Consider the following 26,720-nt stretch of genomic DNA (forward strand, 5'->3'; position numbering starts at 1 on the left):
CTACAGTATTTCGGAAATAGTGAAATAGGCGAGCTACAAGTTCACAACCCGAGTAGAATTTCTGAAAATCTTATGAAATATGTTTGAATCTTTTTTTATGATTTTTATTTTTTATATAATTGAAAGAAAAAACTTGTGCACACTGTCTTCAAATGCAAGAAAAAAGGTTTAATGGGATTATAACAACGTTTTGGTCTATTAGACCTTCCTCAGGTTATCTTAAGGACTGAAGATGAAGGTCTAATAGACCGAAACGTTGTTATATTCCCAATAAATCTTTTTTGTCCTGCATTTGTGCGGGCATTCTTTCTTTCAGTGCGCTGGGGCCGTCGCCTGGTCTTCTCCTACGCACCTGTCGCCTTTGTAGGTGTGCAAAAGACTTGCTTTTTTTAAATTTTTTATTATTATTATAGGAAAGGTTAAAAAGAAAAGAAGGGATATTTCCTTGATACCCATAACAATGAGTCCGCAAATCAAAATGGGTCACAAACCTATGTTTGGAAAATACAGTTTTAGAGTAGATTTTTTGTCCGTTGCTCTTCAGTGTATAATGACCTCAGGATGCTTAACTTGAACTTGCTTTATGGAAGTAAAGAATTATCTTTGTGATGCGATGGCAGCGATGTCCATACGGCACTACAGTAACGATGGCGGTGTATCTGGTGTCCTGTTCGCTTCAAATAACTTTATTGACATTGTCAACCAGCAGGTGTCCTACCCAACAACGGGGTAGGACACCTAGGGAGACCACCGCCAACCACTGCACCACTGTACTCATACCATACCATACAGCTTGGTTAAAATAACATTTTATTCATTATGTTCTTCACAAATAGCCAAGGATCTACAAATAGCAAAAGATCTACAAGCTAATAAATAGCTCTATTTTTGCTGCACGGCACCGGTGCACGATGAAGTATAAAATGGGCCTTAATTCTACTAATGCCTTCTATATCAGTAGTTCTCAAATTTCTTCGCGCCCAGGACCCCCAAAATGATATATATTTGGTCGTGGTCCCCCCCATCCCTGGTTGAATGGGTTCAAATAGGTTCCGGATCGTAGCTTTAACTGTGTCTCAATACTACGATGTTTGAGATTAACTGTTTGCGGTTGAACACCAAACACCCACCTGGCCATGTGTTTCTCGTCAAATCTTCAAGATTGTTCTTGTACTTTCTTGCAATTTCCCAGCGAAAACGTTGGTCACAGATGATTACGACAGAAAACGACGAGATTATTTCACATGGTAATAGTGTTCAATCATTTCCTTTCGTCTTTGTTGACGTCCCATTCCCAGAAGCAGCTAATGATGTTGCTCTGGTCGGGTTCCTCTCTCAACGAAAACATCTGAAGCAAGATGGTTACTTGATGTTCATGGCAAAAATAGCAGATATACAAGCTCATACTTGTAGATCTGCTATTTTTTTTTTTCAATCATGAAAATGTGTGCAAATCTTTGAATCTATATATTTTTTTTAAGCGAAACATTTGAACTCTTTGCTTCTGGAGGTAAAAAATAGCAGATATACAAGCTCATAGCGTTTCACTTAGTGCGCGCTATGAGCTTGTAGATCTGCTATTTTTGAAAAATCATGTCAATCAATTTTTAACTCAAATCTTTGCTTCTGGAGGTCCCTGGAACTAAATATTTGGAGATGGGGAGGGGTCCGCGGCCAAATACATATCATTTTGCGGGGTCCTTGACATGAAAATGTTTGATGTCCATTTTTCCCCAAAATACCAGCGCCTACGTCTTGCATCCTCTGTGGTATTATCACGATGAAATGGTTGCTAACTTGTGCTAACTTGTGCTAACCATCATTTTCCTTTTCCATGTAGAATCGCAAGTTCCAAGAGCCTGTAACTCTGGACTTTCTGGACGCTGAGTTGGAGGATGAGGTCAAAGTACTGGTCAGTATCAGTGGTGGAAGATTATTAATACAAATTATAAATAGAGAACATAGCTGATCTAGAAGCTAACAATGCGTTGCATCTGCAGTTTTCGCTATTTTCTCAGTATTTCTTTAATTCTTTCTTTCTTTCTTGTAAGCCGTTTCACAATAGGGTGCAGCTAGATGCTATGGCTATTTGGTGGTCCTTGGCACGGACTTTGGGAACCGCTGGCCTTAATAAAGTCAACTTAGAGCCAGTTAGTTCATTAAAATATGAATGTGGTTTGACTTGTCTTGTGTTTGTTTTGTTGAACTTGCACGACAGATAAGGAGGAAGATGATTGACGGGCTGAAAGGAAACCACACCGTCAACACTCTGCTCAAATCCCAGGATGAGGTAAGGCCATAATGGAAGATCATGATGGAGATAGCAACATCTGTGAAACCTTGGCTAAACGCTCTGCGTGTGTGTGTGTGTGTGTGTGTGTTATTCCTCAACCAATGGGCTGTGTCTTTGTCTCCGTAGCGCCACATTGACCGAGGTCATAGGACGTACACTTATGCACCAGTGAGTGGAACAGACTACAGGTAGGTGTGATGTCCCCGTCTTCTGAATATGTTTAAAGGGTTAGTTCACCCCCAAAATGTATTTTTTCTATCGATTAAGTCACCCCATGGAGAGTTGAATTCATAGATATTGTTTTGTTTTTGTTGCATTCCTATAAGCCAATAATTTGATGACCGGCAGCGGTTCCGGTAGAAGACACAAAGAGTCTCCTTTGTGTCTCCTACCGGAACCGCTGCCTGCCGGTCGGCTGGTCATCAATTTATTGGCTTAGGAATGTGACAAAAAGTAAAAAAAAACTATGAATTCAAGTCTCCATGGGGTGACTTAATCGATAGGATTTAAAAAAAAAAGGTTTTGGGTGAACTATCACTTAAAAGCTGCAATACAGAACTTATTTTAATGAATAAAACATCATTTGAACTAATCTATATGGTAAGTGTATGTTAATACAATATACAGTAACTAGTACACATGCAGTGGTTGGAAGTTGAAACAAGTAAATTGGTTAACTGAAATTTAACAAAGAAAAACTAAATAACATCTCTGAACAATGCAAGACCAGCAACTAAAACTAAAACTACTTATGTACTTGTAAGACTAGCTAAAACTAAACCGAAATCAAACACTAAACTGAAAAATGTGAAACTAGAATTGATCACAACTCTAATAACTGTGGTTGGAGGTGGTCTCGCTACTCTTCCACTGAGACATCAAGACCCCTGGTGTCGGCTAGGACACCTGCCGGTTGACAAGGACTGCCTGAAGCTCATAAGCGCAATATCTCCCCTAGGCTGAAGCAGGGATTCCATCTTAACTGAGCCGTACAGATGTTTTTCTCCCATGCATGCGGGACATCCGGGTTCAATTCTCGGATAGGACATAAAACCTACGGACTGCGGCTTTAGAGGGATATTATTATTCTAGCAACCCAGGCAAAGTTGTGTAAGAACTCGGAAAAAGCCCAGATGCTACAGTGTAATCCGTTGGCCCACTTGGGAAGGTTTTGGCTTAAGTTGCTCAGGACCACTCCAGAACAGAACCGGAACCCTTCATAACGAGGTCAAACGTTCATGACAATATCCAGGCACAGCTCAGCCACTCAGCCAGGGGCTTCATTTGCCACCATGCCACCCCCTAAGCTTTTGGATTTAACTTCATTCAATTCAGGTTTTTAATTATTTCCTTCACCTCTGAATGTTTTTTACATTCATTAATCCCTTTAAAACTGGCCTCCCTATTTTGGGTATGACGTTACAGGCAATTTGATTTTTTTTTTTTTTTTTACATTTGTATTTATTTATTTTTATAAAAAAGAAAAATCTAAATAGCCGATCTACAAGCTCACAACACATTGCATATGCGATGTGTTGTGAGCTTGTAGATCGGCTATTTTTTCTGACACCTCTGCAGCTTGTCACAGTAAAATCCTCACTGTTATTTTTAACTCTGAGAGTAAACAAATGTAACCAAATGGACGCGCAAGGGAAGGGTCCATTTGGTTACATTTGTACACTCTCAAGTTTCAAATGTATTACATTTAGACTTTAATATTATTAAGGCCACTAGGGGCCACTGTTTTTCATCTTGTGGACATTATTTTCTGGGGAAAAGTGAGCCTCTCGCAAAAAAACAAAAATGCTTTTACAGGACTTGTTGAAAGGATTTATGGAATGTTTGTGATGATGTATTGTTGTACATTAAAGTCTGGTTATGCAGTGTTGATTTTGTGATTGGTGGCCCGGGCTGTTCCTCTCACCGCAAAGGGTGCGGATTTGAAACATGATGTGTTTATATCCGTGCGGCATGTATGTTTTTGCGTACGCGCATTGGATGGCACGGTTTCAATGTAGTTTGTTTTAACATGTGGTTCAAGTTTCTAGTTTATTTGTCGTATATGAACAGAAAGCACACACATTATGCGCCGACGGGGGCCCTGATAGAATGTTCCTTATGAAAGCGCAGATTGTAAGATTTCAGAAGAGGTGTCATACCGTGAAATCTGAAAACAGTTGGAGATATCGTCGCTGTCGGGCAGGAACCTTGTATCTCCATATTTCAACTTTTATGTAATTTATTTCCGTAAATTCAACTTTGTCATACTGCAGTGTCACACAAAAGTAGCTGGAATAGCCAATTGGCTATTTTTAGGGGAAAAGATATGATATCATTAATTAAGTGAAAGTGGTTAAGTTTACATTTTAAATGTTTTCATTAATTGAAAAGTAACAGTTTTGGACATACAAGGTTTCTACCCTAACAAATTACTTACTTGAATGCTGATAACCTTAAATCAGCTGAGGAAGAGCCGGTCAAAGATCAGTTTTTTGTTTAAGGACAAATTAAAAGTGTTTAGTGAGCCTAATACTTTGTTGAATTGAGTGGATTTAAACATGTAATATGAAACAAAATACCCACAGAAAAAAAGAGAATCCTACCTGTTTCCTTGATTTGTGCAAGTTCATGTTGGACAAATTCCCTTTTTACCAATCCCTGTCACAAATGCATATTTCATAATATGACATATAACTATATACAGTAAATGCATACAGGCAGGTCCCTCAACACCGTACAAGAATTAGATGAAAGTATTGCATAGAAAACCTAATACAGTAGATAATAAGTATTGCATGAAAGGGTCAAAATAACATTGTGTGTGTGTGTGTGTGTGTTGTTTTTTCTCAGCCTAGCATTGGTCCTTCCGAACTACAGCCTACATTACATCCAAGCCACGATCGGGGACACTATCACGCAGGCCAGATGTAAGTACCATCCTATATCCATTTAAACTCCTCAGCCGATTGGCTATTTTACTCTTATATCCGAGCAAAATGGCCAATCCAAACCTTCCTCTTGTATTTGTACAGTTTGTGTTGCGCAAAAATTGCCGATCTACAAGATCACAACATGTCGAATTATGACTAATTGTGACCTTCTAGATCGACAATCTTTGGCATTTAAAAAAAAAATCAATAACAGTTTTAGATAAACAGCCAGTGGATGGACTGTTATTTTGTCCAATCTCAGTCATGCACTCATACAGTATATGGCTGGGCTGCTTGAGCTTAAACTTGTGGTTCCTATCAATCATAACACACACACACACACACACACACACACACACACACACACACGCACACAGCACCCCCTCTTGCCCTTGTCTCTTATATCACCATGGTAACAGCCCCCTTAGTTGTGGTCCTGAAGTTGTGTTGCCAGACAACCCGACTCTTAGAGGCTCCAGTTTCACACATACAATATTAATCAATTCATTTATAGCTTCCTCGCTGTGTGTGTGTGTGTGTGTGTGTGTGTGTGTGTGTGTGTGTGTGTGTGTGTGTGCGTGTGCGTGTGCGTGCCTGTGTGTTGAGGGTGTGTGTCTCTATGTACGTGCGTGCGAGTAGTCCCTCTTGTGCATCCTATCTGGGGTCTTCTTAGCGGATCAGAGGTTCCATATGTGCACTTGTGTCGTCTCCGAGCGTTTCCCACTTGTAAAAGATGTCATTGACTCATGGCGTTGCTCAGAGGGGAGGTTTATGGCATTAAGATATGTTCCTCCCTGGTCAGGGTCTGTCTCCCTCTGTCCTTTAATGTCTCTAGTGTGTCTCCCTGGGTCTGTACAACATGCACTCTGTCATCAAGACGTGTGTGTGTGCGTGTGTGTGCTTGCACTGTGTACAGCGCTGTAGCTTCATGTGGCTTTGGGACGGAAACAGTGGAGGGATGGATGAATGGATGCAAGGACGAACATGTACTCCAGTGTACATTACTGTTGTTTACCTGCTGAACATGCACTCATGACTGCAAGGGAACACACACACACGCACGTGCATGCGCACGTGCATGCGCGCGCGCACACACACACACACACACACACACACACACACACACACACACACACACACACACACTCCCTTGTTGTTGTTTACTGTACATTTACGTAACTTTTTCAAGTTACAATATTCTTATTCAAATTTGAATAAAATATTGTGTGACCCTGTTGGCTTCCTCTCCTCTCCTCTCCTCTCCTCTCCTCTCCTCTCCTCTCCTCTCCTGTCCTCTCCTCTCCCTTCCTTTTTTCCCTCCTAACTCCTCCTGCCCTCCTGAACTCTTGACCTTTCCCGGTGTGTCGGATCCCTGCAGCGTTTTTGGGCAAGTATTCTCCTCCTGTGGTTTACTCGTGTAAATCCCTGACTGTCTTTTTCCTCCTCACACTGCTGCCAAATGCTAGAAGGTACAAAATCCCGAGCGTTTCTAACTAACTCTGAGAGTTTAAAAAACAGACCCCAAAACGGTCAGGTTTTTACACTCTCAGAGTTAAAACGAACACTCGGGATTTTTTGCGGGTGTGGAAGCTGGTTAGGATGTGACGTCATCGCTATGCGTCAACAACAGTGAAACGCTGTTCAGTGTGACGAGTCCGCCTGCCAACTCACACACCTGCGAGTCACAAAACAACGAGCGTCTTTTGTTGCTTTTTGTTTATTCATTCTGTGGGTTCTGATTACTAATAATGACTATTAGACCGCGCTGATTCAAGTCGATGTCTGCTAACACGAGGACTGCTTCGCATGCAATACGCCCCCCAAAACAGCTGAATGTCTCGGAAGTGTGTGTGTGTGTGTGTGTGTGTGTGTGTGTCTGCGCGTGTGCGCACACTCGCACGTGTGTATGCGTGTACTGAACCCCCACCTGTTCTTGTGATGGCACTCAGATGTGGTTTTGGCATTAAACCACAGAGAACAGAGGGGAGGATGTTTGCATGATTTTAAGGTGAAACCATAAAAGAGAAAGCTATGAGTCTGCAACCAAAACAACCGTGACTGGCTGCCTTTCTTCCCTTTGATTTATTTTCTCCTTTTATTGAGTCATTTTGAGCTTGTAAAACATCCTTAATGATGATCCCTCACCCACCTGAGCATCACTCTCTCTTTTTCCTTCTGTGTGTCTATGAATCGTATCTTCCATTTCTCTCCGATGTGTCTTGTCATGTTTTGATTGATTGTTTGTATTTTGGGGAGGTTTTCTTTTTTGCATATTTGACCATTCCTTGTCAGATTAATTGATGTTTGCATTCCGTCATATATCTGATTGATTAAATCCCTTGAATCAATCTTGAATCAAATAACTCTTGATAACACTCAAGCCTTATATAGTTTGTCGCTCTATGAATGGCAAAAATAGCCGATCACTTTGTAGAGCTCGTAGATCGGCTATTTTTAGCTATCTTTGAAACATTGGTTAATTTTAAGTCTGTACTCTGCTAGTCTTGTCTGTCACGTTCATGCAGTAATTCACATTCCTCGACGCTCGCAAAGGGAGGCGACGTCACTGTCGTCGAGAGGAGAAGGCGTGCGAAAGTGCAGAAAATGTGTACACTCGCCACCCCTCCACTCAGCCTGCGATCCATCATTATTAGATATTTTGTCGGATTAGCGAGTAGTGACCGCACAACAAAGGAAATGCACATGGATGCAATTATTTTCCAATCTTGGCCCACCAAAGCAGACAAGAAGTAGTCCCTACCGTCATGAAACATTTGACTGTACAGTATAATCAGCTGTCAGAGCGATGTGCTTTGGAAAATATCAAAGCCTCTCCAAGGTTATGTCTCGCCGAGCCATGGTTAATATTGCACGGATTATTTCCCCCGTATTACCATATGAATACATCACTCATGTTTAATAACCCTGTGGATTTATCACAGAGAGGACGCTGATACTAGAGCTTAAAGCAGTTGAAACGTAAAAACTAAAATGCGATGTGAGAAATGTGAATTCCCGCGACCACATTTAAAGCCCCTCGTCCTGCGCTGATGACGCCTTGTCGCCTTTGGGCATGGAAACCTATTGTCTGCGCTGCAATATTTCTATTCAGGACTCGCTCTGTGAATAAAATATTGTGTGACCTTTGACCCCTGTGGTTTTACCCTGTCTCTATTTCCTTTTCCTTTTCTTCCCTCTCGTCTTTACCTCCTCCCCGGGGATGAAACTCCTTCGCTCACTCTCTCTCTGCTGGGATTTTTTTATTCCACTCCAGGGAAAGATGGCAAGTATTTTCTTTTGTTTTCTCCATGTTTCTCTCCCTATGTTCTTGAGCCGGTGTCCTCCTGTGTCCTGTTGTTACCCAGCATTCTTAGCAATGTCTCTACCACAGCATTGGCCCTTTGTCAGTCATACCTGATTTCCAGCTTATTTATTCAAGGCCACATTCTGTTTTACCACATTCTTTGAAGTAGAAACTGCACACAACCCGTGCACAGTACAGTACATGTAAAATCTGTTAATATATTGATTATTTTGTCTTCTGTATTGTACCTATCAAGTGATGTTATTTGTGTCATATTGTGTTTTAAGTTTGTTGCGTACTGTGCACAGCAGAAATACACCATGATACAAAATCGATTGATTATAGACACAAGCACTACATTATCATGTGACTTAAGGCAGGTGTTACAAAACATGTGCGTGGACGAGGACCCCCAAATAGCCTTTGATTGTGGACCTCCTTTGTGAAATGGCTTTGACAAAAATAGAAGAAAAGCGCTAAAATAGATGATCTACAAGGTCACAACACATATTCACACGTTCTGAGGTTATTTATTTTTATTTGTTTAGTGACACCAGGTTGAAAGGGCCTAAACTGGCACAGTAATCTTATTAATTTAATTTGAATAAAAAAATTAAGAATCTGTGGAGGTGTACGTATGTACGACTACAGGCTCTAGTGGTTGGTTGTTGTTCTTTGCTAATTCAATGGCAGTTGATTTGTTTGTTTTGCGTTGTATTGGTATTAGTTGTATTGTGTTCAACAGGTATTGTCTATTCTGCACAATGGAGCATCTTATCATCTGCAAACTGTGATTTGCAAATGGATGTTTTAATGCGCAGGAATATTTATAGCTCTTTATTTTTTTCGGCAGTTTCTGAAAGCCTTCAGGTGGACAAGTTTGATGAATATGGCTATACCTTCATTGCACCAAGGTAGGACGATATTTAATTATTTTAAATGATAAAGTATTTTGGATGCATGTCTTTGCAAGAGGTTAATTGTCGAATTAAAGGTGTGTGACTGTCTGTGTGTCAGGTGCTACTCTCTTACACTGCTAGACCGATCAATGCAAAAATAAATGAACAAATAATTCAACTAAAACTGTTTATATTTTGTCAAAAACAGTATTGTATGTGTTTATTTTGTTTTGTTTCCGTAGGGAGTACTGCAGCGACCTGGACATAGTGAGGAATAACACAGAGTTCTTAATTGAATTCAACGATTACATTGACAGAAAGACGCCAAACAACCCACAGTGTGAGTATCAAAACAACTCTACACGCAACCCCATTCTCACTGTAATTATCACAGTGCAAATGCCATACCTTTGTGATGTCCATGGGAGAAACAAATCTTCTCTGTCGTAAATCTTGTGTCTCCAAATTGCATATTTTCTATCTTTTTTTATACTTTGTCCTATCAGAGTGTCACACAAAAGCTCAGATGCAACATTTTCTGAGCTTTCTTGTTCTTTACTGTTTTTGAACATTTTCACTTAGAAGATGCCAGGTTTGGCCCGGACGGCTGGCGTAGCCGTCTGGGCACCTAGACGGCTAATCCAGCCTGACAGTGTGTCGTGGGTTTGAATCCCGATCCCGATGACCTTTGCTGCTTGTCACCCCCCCCCCCCCCCACCCCCATCCCTCTCCACATTTCCTGTCAGTCTACTGTATATCTGTCAATAAAGGCAGAAATAGCCCCAAAAATATCACACACAAAAAAAAAAAAAGTAGCTAGGTTCAAGTGGTAAAGACTAAAGTCTGTGGGTTTTATAAATATTGAATAACTACATTGGAACACAGGTTATTTTTCCATTTCCTGAACGGTTTTGGACATACAAGGTTGATAGTCTTTCTCTGGTTTTACGCGGCACCTTAGTTATATTCAGTGGCACAATTGGATCTGGCTCACGCTACAGGCTCCTATTTACATCTCAAAGAGCCGTTAAGCGTTACAGTATCGGCTACAGTATGTAGACATGAATGAATCGAGCCCATCTGGCTTGGCATTCGGGTGTATATTGAACATTTAAATGGACGAGGGCCAGCTGAACCTATTCCCAAACGTCCCCCCTTTTTGCTTTAGTGAAGCTCAGGTCTGGTGCGCTTGTGCGGTGTTCATGACCAAGGGAAGGCTTTGTACTATGGAACCCCTACGTTCGTGTTACCCCATTTGATGCTAACTCTAAAAGTCTGACCATCACACGCCTGGGTGCACATGTGTGAGGCACATCGGCTTAGCCGTGTGACACACACACACACACACACACACACACACACACACACACATACGACTCACCAGTAATATACCGTCCACACCCCACCTACAGCCGCTCGACCTCATCCAATTACTGTGTGTTTGTGAGAAAGAGCAGGACACGTCAAGGCCGAGAGCGCGAGTGCAGCAATAAAACACAAATCAGGGGCCAATCGACCTTCTCCCAAAACATCTGACCAACGCATTAACATCCTCGGCCATTTCTCGCATTCGCTCGTTGATTTGCATGACTTGACTCAGGGTCCCCGCACCACCCCGCCCCACCCCAACCCACCCCTCCCACACACCCCGGCCCCACCACACACGCCTTTTAATTTAGTGACATGCAGTGGTGGAAAGTAACTAAGTACATTTACTCAAGTACTGTACTTAAGTACAAATTTGAGGATATTTTACTTTACGTATGTCTATACTTTTACTTTACTCCACTACATCTCAGAGGCAAATATTATACTTTTACTTAGACTTAGACTACAATTATTTGAAAACTTTAGTTACTAGTTACTTTGTAGCTTATAATTATTATTGTAAAACATGCATTAACCACTTCAGCCTTACACATACTTAGGCTATTTGAAAATAGCCGATCTACAAGCTCACAACGCGCCGCTTTGCCACGCGTTGTGAGCTTGTAGATCTGCTATTTTATAAGTTTGGAAACTTGTGAAATGGGACATTCAGCAAAATGAGTACTTTTACATTCATTACTGAAGTATATTTTAGTGCGAATACTTTTGTACTTTTGCTCAAGTAAAGTTTGAATTCCGGACTTTTACTTGTATCAGAGTATTTCTACAATGTGGTATTGGTACTTTTAGTTCAAAATGTGAGTACTTCTTCCACCACTGCATGATAGTCACATCCATGTTTTGACACTTTTCATAAATGAATGCCCTATTTTATACAAAAATATATATAAAATCTTGAAAATTGCCTATAACGACATGCCCCAAAATAGGGAGGCCAGGTCGAAAGTGGTTACGTCTGTCTGTGGTTTTTATAAGTATATACAAAGTAGTATACAAAGCTCTTGTATTAACAAGAGCTTTGTGACTAAACAACAACTACATTGGATCCTTTGGAACAGAGGTTCTTTTTTTTTCTATTTCCTGAAAAGTAACTGTTTTGGACAGAAACGGTCTGTGACAATTTACAAAAGAGAGCCTTTTATTTGTCCCAATTTAGTTTGGTTCTGTGTTAAAAACAACAACAAAAAAACTAAACAATGCCCCACACCATCCCCCGTGTAATATTAGTTCAATTTATCCTTTGTTTAAATGATTATTTTTTTTGGGGGGGGGTTCGGAGTTTGTCCTCAGAAAGAGACACCAGCGATAGACAACACGATGGAACACACAGCGTCCGTGGGGAGCACTGTTACACGCTTTACTTGTTTAACCCATTAAGACCTGAGGCCGATTCTACAAATGTCTTCTAAATCCTAACAGTTTTCTGAAAATGAAAATGTTTCTATGTCAGTGGTTCTCAATCTCTTCATGTCAAGGACCCCCAATCCACGGTATTTGGCTGTGGACCCCAATCTCAAAAATGTTTGTTCCAGGGACCCCCCCAGAAGCAAAGATTTGAGTTACAAATGTTCGCTTAAAAAAAAAAATCATGATTTTTCAAAAAATAGCAGATCTACAAGCACACCATTTTTTGAATAGCCAACGTATAAAATAACGGTTAAAGTGGTTCAAATCCAAAATGACCGATGCTTTCCCCGGTCTGAATGGGTTAAAAGCCACTGCAGTGGCTGAAGAAGTTGAAATACATTTAGGAATTCCTGGGCTGCCTTCAATAAAGGAGCCCTAATGAAAACCATTGGAGGGGGTGTGGGGGGTGGGGGGGGGAGGTGGTGGCGGGGCGTCCAAATAAAGTGTTACACCAGCTGTTTTCTCTGATGTGTGTGTGGTGTGTCGTAAAGCGAGGTTTGTGGGGGAGGGGGAAGGGGTGCGGGGGGGGAGTGGGGGGAGTACCGGGCCCGCGATGTTAATGGACTGAAGCGGGTTGTTGAGGAGTTCAAAGTGGCGGGGCGCGCAGAGGAGAGAGGGGGGGAGGGGGATAAAGAAGCGAGCGTCTTTTGATCGGCGGCGTTCTCTCGGACCCGTGGCGGTGAGCGCGCGACATTAGCCTCGGACGGTCCCCCCCAAAAAATTTACAGAAATTCTCAACGTCAGGTCCAGGGACCACCAGGGGTCCAAATCGACACTTATACGGGCCTGTAACTCTGAGAGGGTACAAATGGAACCATTTGTACCCTCTCAGAGTTAAATTAAAACTGGGGTTTTTATGGTGTAGTTTGGGGTCCCAGAGTAATTTTTTTTTATTAAGTGGTGGTGTTGGTGGCCTAATGCATATCAAACTGGGTTCCTTGAAATTAAAAGGTTTGAGAATCACTGATATAGAAGTCAGTACACGGTTAATTCACACCCGCATGCACACACCTTGGCTTAGAGGCACGGCTAGTGTAGCCTTTATTAACGTTGCGTTGAGACTCCTCATGTTTCAGCTCTTGGGTAAAGGTACACATGATGAGAACTCCTGAGATTATATTACAATGTCCATGATGCCGTGAGCTGAGACATGATGAGTCATTGTCTGGAATACAACTTTTACAATATTTAATTGTCCCCCCCCCCCCACACACTCACACACGCCCACCAACTCCCTTTCTTTCTTTCTTTCCACTCACGTTGTCCACTCCTGTCCTTCTCCCCTTCAACTTGTCGCCTCTCCCATCTGGTCGGCCCTTCCTTCCCGATCGCGTCCCCCTGCTAATAACTGTCTCGTATGTCCCATTAAAACGTGTCTGGCTCATAGCAGACATCTTGGTCAGTGTCTGAAACAACAAACAGTCCACATTAGAGAGATGACTCACTGTGAGGACTACTGTCCCTGAGACACGGACCAGCTGCCCGGACTCTGATGCTCCGTCCACACTGGCAGCTACAAAGATACAAAGATATAAAGCGACACAGATACAATGATACAAAGATACAAAGCGACACAGCATATCTATCGCAGATCGAGTCGCTGTTGAAGTGTTGATCAACTCGCTCGTCTTCAAGCAATGCGTCTGAAAAGTGAGAAACGTTTAAGGCCATTTTATTTGTATAGCACATGGGTCTTCAACAGGGGGTCTGGGACCCCTAGGGGTTCCTCAGAGTTACAACAGGGGGGCCGCCAAATCTTTGTGTGATATGCGCGAAGAGGGTTGGTGTAGAGGGAAAAAAAGAGCAGACCAAGTACAGAGCCAACGGTCAAGTTTGCTTAGTATTGAGGGTTCAATTAGTTAAATGTCTGAAAATACACATTAACATGATGTAAACAAACAAACATGAACGCTGATGACAGTGCTGTCAAGTCTATGAAGCTATCTATGAAGTCTATGAAAAAGTTTAATATGCAACACAATTGTAGGTGTGTAGTGGGGGGGGGGGGGGGGTTCCCTGCTTCATCTCTCTCCCAGCTGGAGACCAAGGGGTCCTTGGTCTGAAAAGAACAGACCCCTGGCATAGCTCATTTCATCAACAAGGCAATTCAATGTGCTTTCCTTTACTATTTTTAAAAGGAAAATATAAAGCCTGGGGTTCACACAGAACTGTCTGACAGAAATAATTCGTTTCTCCCATTACAAGCAGGAATTGTTGGGTGAGAGAAGTGGAGGGGAAATGGTTAAGCAACACGAGTTTGGTTGTTTTGTAGCTTTCTAGCTTAATATATTTTGTAAAAAAAAAGACAAAAATTAAAAAATAAACATCAGATTTGAACCACATGCCTTTGTGGTTTGAAATCTAATGATCTTATTTCTAAAGAATGGCCTGATGTATACTTTGTCTTCGACAGTATCACTTGACCTCTAAGTTAAGCATTACTCATTCGTTACCACAGCAACCAATGCATGTACAGGCCGACCGTTTCTGAATGCATGCATCTGATCTGATCCCTTGCAAATAACAGCGTGGACAGCCCGTCCTGAAGATCAGATTTGAGTCATTAGGAATGAGAACCGTTGTGATCAAAGTCATGTGTTTCTTCTTCTTCTCCCCCGTTCAGGTGACGTGGATCTGGTCAACAGGCTGTTGTTGGATGCTGGCATCACCAATGAGCTGATCAAGACCTGGAAGGACACCGAAATGCAGTAAGTCGAGCACAAATCTGTCGCGTGTGCGTCAGGAGGTTTGCCAAAAACCAGTGGTGTAAAGTAACTAAGTACATTTACTCAAGTACTGTACTTAAGTACAATTCTGAGGTAATTTTTCTTTACTGGAGTATTTCCAATTGTCTATACTTTTACTTCTACTCCACTACATCTCAGAGACAAATATTGTACTTTTACTCCACTACAATTATTTGAAAACTATAGTTACTAGTTACTTTGCAGATATAAAGTATTACATTATAAAATATACATTAACCACTTTAGCCCTATTATATACCTAGGCTATTTGAAAATAGCTGATCTACAAGCTCAACGCGTCGCATCGCGACGCGTTGTGAGCTTGTACATCTGCTATTTTCAAACATTTTAGTACTTTTACTATTGGTACTTTAAGTACATTTTCATACCAATACTTTTGTACTTTTACTTAAGTAAAACATTTGAGTACTTTTTCCACCACTGCCAAAAACACGAGACGAGAGACGCAGAGTCGATACTTGTCTCAGAACAGTTTATTGAGACAAAGACTGAGGAACGCCAGGAGCACCGGGGAGTAAATACACAAGGATTGCACAAGGAACGCTAGGGAAAATAAACGACTAGGAATAAATTAAGGCAATTACACATGAGCCGGCACAGACCTCAGGTAACACCTTTTCAGCTCACACAGGACTGGCGAGACAAGACAAAGGAAAACAGGAAACACACATTACTTTCACTATAAATCAGTGGTGGAAAAAGTGCTCAAATAATTTACCCAAGTAAAAGTACCGATACTGAAATACTCTGTCCAGAATTCAAAATTTACTTGAGTAAAAGTACAAAAGTATTGGCATCAAAATGTACTTAAAGGAGAATTCCAGTCATTTTAGATGTTTGCTTTGATGTGTCGCTAATCACTCACCAACATACAAAGGGCCGTTTTCCAGAGAAGCCCCTGTTGTCCATTGTGGAGACCCCTTCCACTGGCATAATGGAGTAATGCGGATAAACAAAAATCGCCTATTTTAGCAGCTCCAAAGCTCGTTTTTTTTCCACTAATCCTCATTATGCAGTGTCGTTCTGCATGAACGGCAGCTCATAAGGGACATTCAGTGCATGTTTGAGTGTCAGTACACTGCATAATGAGGATTAGTGGAAAAAAAAACTTTGGAGCTGTGGAAGGGGTCTCCACAATGGACAACAGGGGCTTCTCTGAAAAAATTCAACGGCCCTTTGTATGTTGGTGAGTGATTAGCGACACATCAAAGCAAACATCTAAAATGACTGGAATTCTCCTTTAAAGTACCAAAAGTAAAAGTACTACAATATTTTCAATAGGAGTCGAGACAATATGCTTTATATACATGATATCATGGTCGGAAGTACATTAACACTCATGTCAGTGGTACGGTAGTTCTGCCTCGAGCACAGGGCAGGGATCATAGTTATACTGTAGCTGCCTGAAGGACAAACTGAACCATAACAAGAAAACATCTTAGGGCACGGTCACACCGCACTTTTATTTTACCTATGGGGCGGAATCTGCCAATGCTTTGTCAATGCAAGTGCGTGGATTCATGGTCTTGCGCATCTTTCTTGCGAATCCACGCATTTGCGTTAACAGATTCCGCCCCATAGGTAAAATAAAAGTGCGGTGTGACCGTGCCCTTACAGTGCGACGCTATTGGCTCATACAGACTTTCGGTGGTGTTTTTTGCGGTACAAGGGGACAAATTGAAATGTGGCCTCGATCACTCGTTACTCGGTATTTGGTAATGAATGTCTAAAGAGGATAAATCGGACACAGATGGTTAAGCTATTTTGGAAGGACTAGTAAATGTCACCCCGGCGTAAAAGACCGTTCCATAGTGTGTGTAGTGGTATGTTTTATGCAGTGGTGGAATGTAACTAATAAGTACATTTACTCAAGTACTGCACTTAAGTACACTTTTGAGGTATTTTTTACTTTACTGGAGTACCCATTTTCAATAATTTTACTTCTACTCCACAACAGTACATCTCAAAGTACAATTATTGTACTTTTACTCCAATATAATTATTTGAAAACTTTAGTTACTTAGTTGATTTTGATTATTATTACAAAACTACTTCAGACCTATATACTTTGGCAATTTGAAAATAACTTTGGCAATTTGAAAATAGCCTATCTACAAGCTTGTAGATCTGCTATGTTCAGGATTTGTATAAGTTTTATACATTTGAAAACTTAATACATTTTGATGCCAATGCTTTTGTACTTTTACTCAAGTAAATTTTGAATACCTAACTTGTACTTGTAACACACTATTTCTACAATAGGGTATTGATACTTTTACTTAAGTAACAAACCTGTGTGTACTTCTACCATCACTGTTCATATGACCTTATCTTCTCTGCCTTTTAGGCATGGCATCGTGGCCAGATTTGTCGCCACTGATGGAGGGATCACACGGATCTGGCCCAAAAGGTACGAACTGATGATAAGGAAGCGTATTTTTTATTTTGGTTTAGAGTAGCCAATTATTTTTTACCCCCTTTTTTTACCCCCTTTTACTCCCCAATTTAGTCATTATGCCAATTAATTCCTCCGCACACACATTTCTGTGTTGTCACGTCTGCTGTTGTATCCTACTGACTCACCTGCCAGTGAGGAGCTCCCACCAGGAGGAATCCTGGTGGGAGGATGCACCACGGTGGATTCGAACCCACAGGGGTCTTGATCTTGCACCACCCGAGCGCTTGTGGGAGCTTATTTAACCACTTGAACCCTATACTAATTTGAACGTAGTCCCACAGGGCTCTGTACTAGGTCCCCTCCTGTTTTTTTTTTGTAGATTGTCTATTTTCACCACACGTTTGTCCCAGAATAGAGACGCTATAGGGTTCAAGTATTTAACAGCAGCTGGAACGACTAGATTTACGACTGAGATCTTTGAATAATGAACTAGAAAGGTGCGCTCAGTAGGGCGCAAATCCCTGCCAGGAGGCATATGCCCTAATAATAATAATAGAGATGTATGCTTTGTAATTACTACCTAGAGCCTTGAAACAGTAGAGCGGCATACGATTATTAGTTGTACATCGTCCATACAGTCTTCCTCTCTCTCTCTCTCATACACAATCATTGTCTACCTCTCTCTATCTGTCTGTTAGATATGCTGTCATCCAATTAGGGCAGCAACTATCAATTCTTTTCTTAGCGATTAAGCTGTTGATTACTCCTTTGATTAATCAAATAATAAAGAGACACCGTTGTACTTATGCATGTCAATGAATCGACATGAAAAATTCAGATTTATTTGTAATATACTTAATCAATTAGTCTAACCAATTAAGGCCTATATTGCCCATCTCCTAATTTAAAAGGATCATGCTGTTCCCTCCCCTTTTAGTATAATGGCCTAACTCCCTAGTGTGACTTAGGCCAAAATAGGCATTTTCTTTGACACATGGTTTTGTTTACTGATTTAGGCAATTTTTTTACATTTCAGAAGTCACAAGTCAGATTTAATCCTATTTAAACCTATTTAAATCTCTTATGTTACATACAGTAACTGACAGACAGTGTTCTTTTTATTTTAATAGTCATAATTCTTTATAATCATTTTTGGTGAAATGATTAAGAAATATCATATAGTTTTGTTTTGGATCAGTTCTTTTTTTTTCCTGAAAAACTTTAAAAAATGACATAGGCCATTAGTTTAGCAAGGTGACGATACAATGGTGTTGCACAAAAATAATGAAAATAGCCGATCTACAAGCTCACAACGCGTCACAATACAACACTTTTAGATCATCTATTTTTGAAAACAAAAAACTGAAAAACTTTTCCCCTCAAAATTGATTATTTAATTCAAATAAATTATTTTGAATAATTGATTCAATCAATGAGTTCAATTAACTGTTGCAACGCCTTGTGTACTTGTCGTTCGGCTATTTTGAGCGAAAGCTTTCCCCACAATGACCGAAAACAGAAAATACACTAGTTTAGTGCCCTGAGGGACCCTGAGGTGGTTGTACAGTATACTTGGTAAAACAGAGTTGGCTCTGTGCTTCGGTCTGCTCACGTTTCCTTCCACGCCAAATCTCTTTGCCAGAAATGGCAGATCTACAAGCCCACTTGCAGGTCAATTGGTTCAAGTGGTTAATGCACGTCAACGACCATGATATTAGACCTGCATGTCACCATAACGACAGTAATAAACAAACAAACAGGAGCAGCTGGTCGTTGGACTGGAGAGTGGTTACCAAGACAACAAGGCTTTTGTTTGCTGCTTTTATATGCATATTCTCAATTGAGAAAGTAAAAAAAAAACATATAAACACAGCCTCTGTTTAAGTGGTCATGGTATAAGAACGATAATGTACGACAATGTGCATACTGTATATCAAATAACAGACTTGGCGGAGGGAACATAACACATTAAAGCTAGGGGCTCACTTGCTGTGTGTGTGTGTGTGTGTGTGTGTGTGTGTGTGTGTGTGTGTGTGTGTGTGTGTGTGTGTGTGTGTGTGTGTGTGTGTGTGTGTGTGTGTGTGTGTGTGTGTGTGTGTGTGTGTGTGTGTGTGTGTGTGTGTGTGTGTGTGTGTGCGCGTGCGTGCGTGTGTTTTACAGCGCTGGGTTTGATTGGACAGAAAATGCGGAGACGTACGAGTCGAGTTTCTACAAGAGATGTCTGGACAACGATCTGTACATCTTTACACCTACACCCCTGAAGCCTAACGAGAATGGTACTGCTAAATGCTGGCCTGTGTGCGTGTGTGTGTGTGTGTGTGTGTGTGTGCGTGACGTACATATACAGTAGGTATATATACTTGTATTACTATACATTTGAGGGCCAAATTTTCCCACAAGTATAGTAGAATTTGAGAAACGAGACGTTGTGGGGACAGTTGTCCCGGTCCGCACAAGAGAAATAGTTGTTTTATGGTTTCAAAAAGATTTTAGAGTAAAGAGTTATGCTATTTTGGATTCTCATGTTGATGTCCTCACAAGTGTGTGTGTGTGTGTGTGTGTGTGTGTGTGTGTGTGTGTGTGTGTGTGTGTGTGCTCGCGCGAGCGTGCGTGCGTAATAATTGATTTCTCTGTCTCGTCCTAGTGAGTGATGACACAGTTCTAGTCAGCAGGGTGGTGGATCTTACTCTTGATAACATCACTGTGAAACCAGCAGGTGAGGATACACATACACACATGTACACGTACATACGCACACATACTACGTAACGCCCGAACGCACCCCGAACTCGGGTCTCCCGTGCGGGAAGGGACACTAAAGCCAAACATCTTATCCACTCATTAGGCTTTTGCGTCTTCAGGCAGAGTCTCTGAGCCACTCTGCTACACACACATACACACAAGTACATATCGTTGCTGTCGGGGGAAAGAAACCTCCTATCTCCATAGCCTAACTTTTTGTGTTTTTTCGTAAATGAACGCCCTATTTGATCATACCACAGCGTCACGCAAAGCGACGCGTTTCAAGTTTGCAGATCTGCTACTTTTGCTATTTCTTTTGTCAATCCTCAAAGGTAGTTTTGGACATGTGAGGTTTCCACACGACAGAGAGGAAATGCACACACGCATGTACACCTACATATACAGTACACATACACACACACACGTACACCCTCACATAAGTACACATACACACATGTACTTACAGACACTGTGGCACCTATAGCCACACCCCTCCCTATTTGTCTCTCTCTTGACACACACACACACACACACACACACACACACACACACACACACACACACACACACACACACACACACACACACACACACACACACACACACACACACACACACACTCACACACACACAAACCACGCGCCGTGGGCCTCCTGTGATCCTTTGCCAAGTCTTTCTTGTCGGAGTTCAGAGTGCAAAGTTAAGGCTGAGGTCCAACATGATGTAGAATGCTCCTCTGTTTGATCTCCTAGTGGTCGGAGTGAAGCTGGACATCAGCGCCTGGATGGCCAGATTCATCAACACCACCACCAAGACCAACGTGAGTAGATCACCATCACAGCCTCTGGTCCAACCACCTTTCATCAGTCTGTCTGAAAATATATGTTAGGCCCCAAGTCCCAATCTGTGATTTGTGAAACAGCATGAAAGGAGCTGCTCTGTTTCCTAAACAATTGGCATAATATGTCAAATTATGATGATGTTTAGTATTGTCCAGTGGTGGAAAAAGTACTCAAATGTTGTACTCAAGTAAAAGTATCAATACTGCATTGTAGAAATACTAAAAAAGTCCGGAATTCAAAATGTAGTTGAACTAGTCCATACCCGGGGATGTGTGCAGTCAAAGTATGAACAGACTTTGGGTTATGTGCTGTATACAGCAATAGTCCCAAACCTTTTTGGCCCCAAGGAGCCCTTCCAATACAATAGCATATTCATTACCAACCACCCGCAATGTATGTGAAATTGTGTGTTAAATGTTGAAGTAACAAAGAAACATCTATCCATTACTATAACCAACAATGTGTTTGACATTGTACTTTATAGTTGCATAATGGAGATATTTGATATTGGTATGAGTAATGTGACTGCATGTCGTAGAGACTTTGATGAGACGGGGGTTATTATGAGTTGGTGTCACATTAGCTCTGTGTAGAATTACTGGTCTGCCTTAAGTCAGTCCACCTTAAAGGGCAAGACCACTTTGGTAGAGGTTTGGGTTGTGTAGTTACCTTGCCATGATGTAACTCCAAAGGTGGGCAAGAAATAAAAAATAATTACTCCATTGATTAGAAATTGATCATTCTCCTCATTGACTTACATTGTATGGTAAAACAGCTCTCAAAGTCACTCTTTTAGCACATAAACGAACGCAAACAAAGTTGATTCAGACAATATAGAACATCACCAAACCCAGTACTGTTTTTTTTTTTGATAAAAATGTCAACTTCCTGTTGATTTTGCCAATTTTAATTAGAAGTAGAAAACCTGGACTGGATCCGCGGATCCGGATCCAGATCTTCAAATAGTAAAATCAACAGGAAATTGACATTTTTATTAAAAAAACAAACAGTACCGGGTTTGGTGATGCTCTATATTGTCTGAATCAGCTATGTTTGGGTTCATTTATGAGCTGTTTTACCATACAATGTAAGTCAATGAGGAGCAAATTTTGAATTATCAATTTCTAATCAATGGAGCAATTATTTTAGATACCTTGCCCACCTTTGGAGTTACATCATGGCAAGGACACAACCCAAACCTCTACCAAAGTGGTCTTACCCTTTAAGGCCAGGTTAGCTCATTTCATTAGCTTGTTGACTTCGTGAGATTGTGTCTAATGGTGGCGAGGCAATAGATTAGTATTAGTGTTATTATTATTACGTCGTCGCGTAATGTATGTTTTGTAATAATAGTCAAAATCTACAAAGTAACTAGTAACTAAAGTTTTCAAATAATTGTAGTGGAGTAAAAGAAGAATATTTGCCTCTGAGATTTAGTGGAGTAAAAGTAAAAGTACTGACAATTGGAAATACTCCGGTAAAGTAAAAAATACCTCAAAATTGTACTTAAGTACAGTACTTGAGTAAATCAACATAACTACACCACTGGCATTATCATTCTAAACCTATGTTCCTGTTGTTCAACATACAGCCAGTCAGTTGAAGAAATCACAGATTGAAGCTTCAAACATTGCTTTTTATGACATAATAATATGCGAGACCATTAGGGTTTTCTGGAAGATGCTTCTGGACGTGTATTATGTTGCTAGTTTCCCCCATTATAATCCTCTTTAATCAAATCCTCACTTAAAACTCATTTCTCCTCCCTGGCTTTTAACTCTGTCTGATCATATAACCCTGGCCCTTACGCCTTGGCTTACGTCTTGGCTTAGTTGTGTAATGCTGTCTTTATTCGTATTGTTTTATATTTTGTTATTTTAGTTGTTAAATTGTTCTGTTTGTCTGTATGCTTGTTTTTAATCTGACTGTGTACAGCACTTTGGTTGACCACTGGTCATTGTAAATGTGCTTTATAAATACATTTTGAGTTGAATCTCATAAAAATTACTGAAATCAACTTTAATCCATGCCTGTCTGTGTTTCCAGTGCAATGATGAGATCTGTGGCTGTGTGAGGAATGACGAGGTAAGACTCCATGTTCTCTGCAGAATGGCTCCCGCCACAAGGCTTAAAGGGATAGTTCACCCTCAAAATGTATCAAAAATTCTATCGGTTAGTTGGCCCATGGAGACATGAATTCATGGATATTTTTTATTTGTTGTCGCATTCCTAAGCCAATAATTTGATAACCGGCTGCGGTTCCAGTAGGAGACACAAAGAGTATTTTTTGGGTGTACCATCCCTTTAACCCTTTGAACCCTAGCCTGCCTATTCTGGAATGAACGTTCGGTGAGAATACGAACCACGTTCAAACTGGTGTCTCTATTGTAGGCATGTCATTATAGGGGGACATTGTCAAGAAAATAATATACTTGGGTTCCATTTAGTTGTTTAGTCAGATCCACAGGATCTGGCTATAATGGCACCCATTTGACACGGCAGGACTCACCTGCATCACACGTTGATGCAGTGGGACGGGTCTTCTCGTGTCGCGTGTTGATGTGGACGGATCATTTACGATTCCAAGCCTGTGTGTAACTAGATTCACCAGAAGGAGACTTGAGCATCGCTCGGCGCAGCCACTCTCTCACTTAGCGCCTCGGCTCGGGTGTGACACACGGAGCTCATGTCCGCTCGTGATTTAAATGTTTTTTTAGTGGCCGTTTCTACCTACAGTATTACGAGTTGGGAGTGGCAACGGCACTTACGCTTTTCCCCAGTGGGCGGGACTTACCGGAGGAGTCCCATCGCAAAAAAAACGAGTGACACTGTCAGATTTTGCCCAAAACTTGACAGTGTGTAGTACGACTTAAGAGTGAAATTATGTGTGGAATTCAAAGTGGAATTCATCTTCTGCATTAACCCATCCTAACTATTAGGAGCAGTGGTTATCATCAATACGGCACCTGGGGAAATGTAATAAAGAACACATATTTCAATAGCGTTCAAAAATGTCTATAAAAATTAAGTATAGTTATCACAACTTACGGTGAATATATTGTATGCTGTAACTACTGCAGTAATGCAGCATTGAATATCTGTATAATGAGCACTTGATTACAAATAAAGAACAGAGAAAACTCTAAATGAAAAGCCCATTAAAGTACACTCTAACTATGTTGTGCAACTGCAAAATCAAAGTCAATGAGAGAGTAATTGTCCCTCAGCATCCTGGCTTTGTGCTGGGTCAAGCCAGAGGACTTCATCCCCATCACATGCAATGTTGTCCCTCGCCAGGCAACGGAGGGAAAACTCTGGTGTGCCTGGATCCAGTCTTTAACAAGGCTCCACACCTACTGTATGTCACTACAGGCCAATTCCATTGCCTGTAAGAGATTTTCCCTGGTATTATGGGGTTGGGTCATAGACCAGAGTTCCCAATGCGTTTCCATGCCAAGGGGGGTATCTATCCCAAATAGGGATAGATTTACGAAATGCCTTTAAAAGAAGAATACAATGAAAATAGTGAAAATAGCTGGACAGTGAATGTGTATGACAGAGAGAGGGAGGGAGACGGTATGGATGCATCCATGCATCCATCGCTCTTACTATTAGGCCGTGTTTCCTGGCTTGTTCTACTGAGTGTACATTTCTAGTTCATACTTAATCGCATGACCACGTGCCATATTATATGCTTTGTCAAATGTCAAATAGCGAAAATAGCACATCGACAAGCTCACGGCACATCGCATTCACCAGGTTTAAAGTGGTGTAAAAGATACCCGTTTTCCAAGCTGAACACATGGGCATCAGTTACGTCGATGAGCGACACCATCGTTCAACAAAGTATGAATCAGATAGAAGCTGCAGTAGATGTTTGATTCCATGTCCTCTTTTGACTCCAGTACATAGTCTATGTACTGGAGTCAAAAGAGGACATGGAAGCAAACACAAGGACACAGTCTATGTCATAGACTGTGTCCTTGTGTTTGCTTCCATGTCCTCTTTTGACTCCAGTGCATAGACTGTGTCCTTGTGTTTGCTCCCATGTCCTCTTTTGACTCCAGTGCATAGACTGTGTCCTTGTGTTTGCTTCCATGTCCTCTTTTGACTCCAGTACATAGACTGTGTCCTTGTGTTTGATTCCATGTCCTCTTGTGATTCCAGCATGTAGACTGTGTCCTTCTGGACGACGGTGGCTTCCTGGTGATGTCCAATCGAGACACGTACGTCGATCAGGTGGGTTCTCACATTTCTGACACAGGATGGTGAAAGATGCCAAAAGTCACGCGAAATCAAGAGAATCGTTTTTTGGTTCTTTATTTTCCTTTTCTTTTTTCGCTCATGTTATACAACTTTATATGTTGAAGAATTCACTCCCAACAAACAGTTTTAGGATCACTAAATAATTTGCCATTGAGCTAAGCTCTGTGTTAGTGGCTTGAAAGGTGTGAGAACTTCAACAGAGAACTTAGACAGTACTAAAGTACACAAGCCTAGAAAAAAATAAAATAATCAGAGACGCACAAAAGAAATCCTACACACTATATACAGTATGTGTAACCACTTAAGCTATACAGTATTTTCGTCATACAACAAGTTGTGAAACTAGCCTAACCACAAGCTCACTACGCATCCGCATCATGACACGTTATGAACTTGTTTTCCCCCAAATCGATTATGTCATTAAAATCATTCAAACCGATTATTTTCCATAATTGTATGATTAGCTGTTGCGTCCTTAAAGCCAAATAATAAAACTTGCTTCAGAGTGTGTTGAAAACCAATCTATTCTAGGAGCCATTGGAACCGTTCAAGCGTCACAGAAGCAGAGAGCTGCACACCCAAACAGACCAACCTGTCCTAAACCCAGCTTAGCCCCGCAACGACCCAAACAACAAATAAACAACTCAAAGACCCTCGAACCCTATTTGACCCATGTTTTACTACCCCTAACAGATGTGCACGAGCATTGGGCATCATATACGGACGCAGTCCGAAATTCTCGCGCGCGCACACGCGCCTCTCCCTTCCTCGTTCCTCCCGTCCTAAAATGCGAGCCGTGGGCCCCCGCTGTAGCCTGAGTAAATGTTTTTTCATGCGGGCTCCGGGCTCCTTCCTAATCAGGGCTGGGTGTGCGCTGGATAAATCAGTCCCCCTCTGAAGTTTGGCAGCAGCACTAAAACCCAGGGACCTGAGGTCTTGTTTGGAGAAGGCCGTGTGCTCTCAATCATATTACCTACAGGAGCAATCCCCCCACCCCAACACACACACACACACACACACACACACACACACACACACACACACACACACACACACACACACACACACACACCTCCTCTCTCCATCTCCACCCTCTCTCTCGCCCTGTTCCTTCTCTCTCTCGCTGTCTTTCTTAGAAATACTCTAAGAAAGACAGCAGCAAATGCAGCCGTGACGTTACAAATGAAAGTCCTGCATTCATAATTTAACTTGACAAAAGTATTGGCATCGTCAAAATATACTTAAAGTACTCATTATTTGCTAAACAAATAAAACAATTTGCAGATCTAAAAGCTTGCACCAATAACCAAAGTGCAAAGTAGGGCTAAAGTGCTTAATGTTTTTTTAATAATAACAATCTAAATCCGTGAAGAAGCTAGTGACTAAATAATTGTAGTGGAGTCAAAAGTACAATATTTGGCTCTGAGACGTAGTGGAGTATAAATTAACAAAAGATAGGAAATTACTCAAGTAAAGTAAAAG

General features: G+C 41.2%; 1 protein-coding gene across 1 annotated transcript in view; it reads left to right on the plus strand.

Moving 5' to 3' along the window:
• The window catches only part of cacna2d1a (calcium channel, voltage-dependent, alpha 2/delta subunit 1a), a gene marked incomplete at its 3' end in the record, with an annotated part of 144,815 nt that overhangs the window by 103,646 nt on the left and 14,449 nt on the right, over positions 1-26,720 (plus strand). Inside the window, exons 19-31 of the mRNA XM_080421118.1 lie at positions 1,841-1,912; positions 2,219-2,290; positions 2,420-2,481; positions 5,144-5,220; positions 9,381-9,441; positions 9,669-9,766; positions 14,846-14,930; positions 17,338-17,400; positions 19,549-19,664; positions 20,033-20,104; positions 20,883-20,950; positions 23,019-23,057; positions 25,140-25,211. Coding sequence (XP_080277244.1) covers positions 1,841-1,912; positions 2,219-2,290; positions 2,420-2,481; positions 5,144-5,220; positions 9,381-9,441; positions 9,669-9,766; positions 14,846-14,930; positions 17,338-17,400; positions 19,549-19,664; positions 20,033-20,104; positions 20,883-20,950; positions 23,019-23,057; positions 25,140-25,211 — 957 coding nt within the window. The remainder of the gene's footprint in view (positions 1-1,840; positions 1,913-2,218; positions 2,291-2,419; positions 2,482-5,143; positions 5,221-9,380; positions 9,442-9,668; positions 9,767-14,845; positions 14,931-17,337; positions 17,401-19,548; positions 19,665-20,032; positions 20,105-20,882; positions 20,951-23,018; positions 23,058-25,139; positions 25,212-26,720) is intronic.

The sequence above is a fragment of the Gymnoscopelus braueri genome (assembly GCF_963280865.1).
Source record: "Gymnoscopelus braueri genome assembly, chromosome: 23".
Classification (NCBI taxonomy): domain Eukaryota; kingdom Metazoa; phylum Chordata; class Actinopteri; order Myctophiformes; family Myctophidae; genus Gymnoscopelus; species Gymnoscopelus braueri.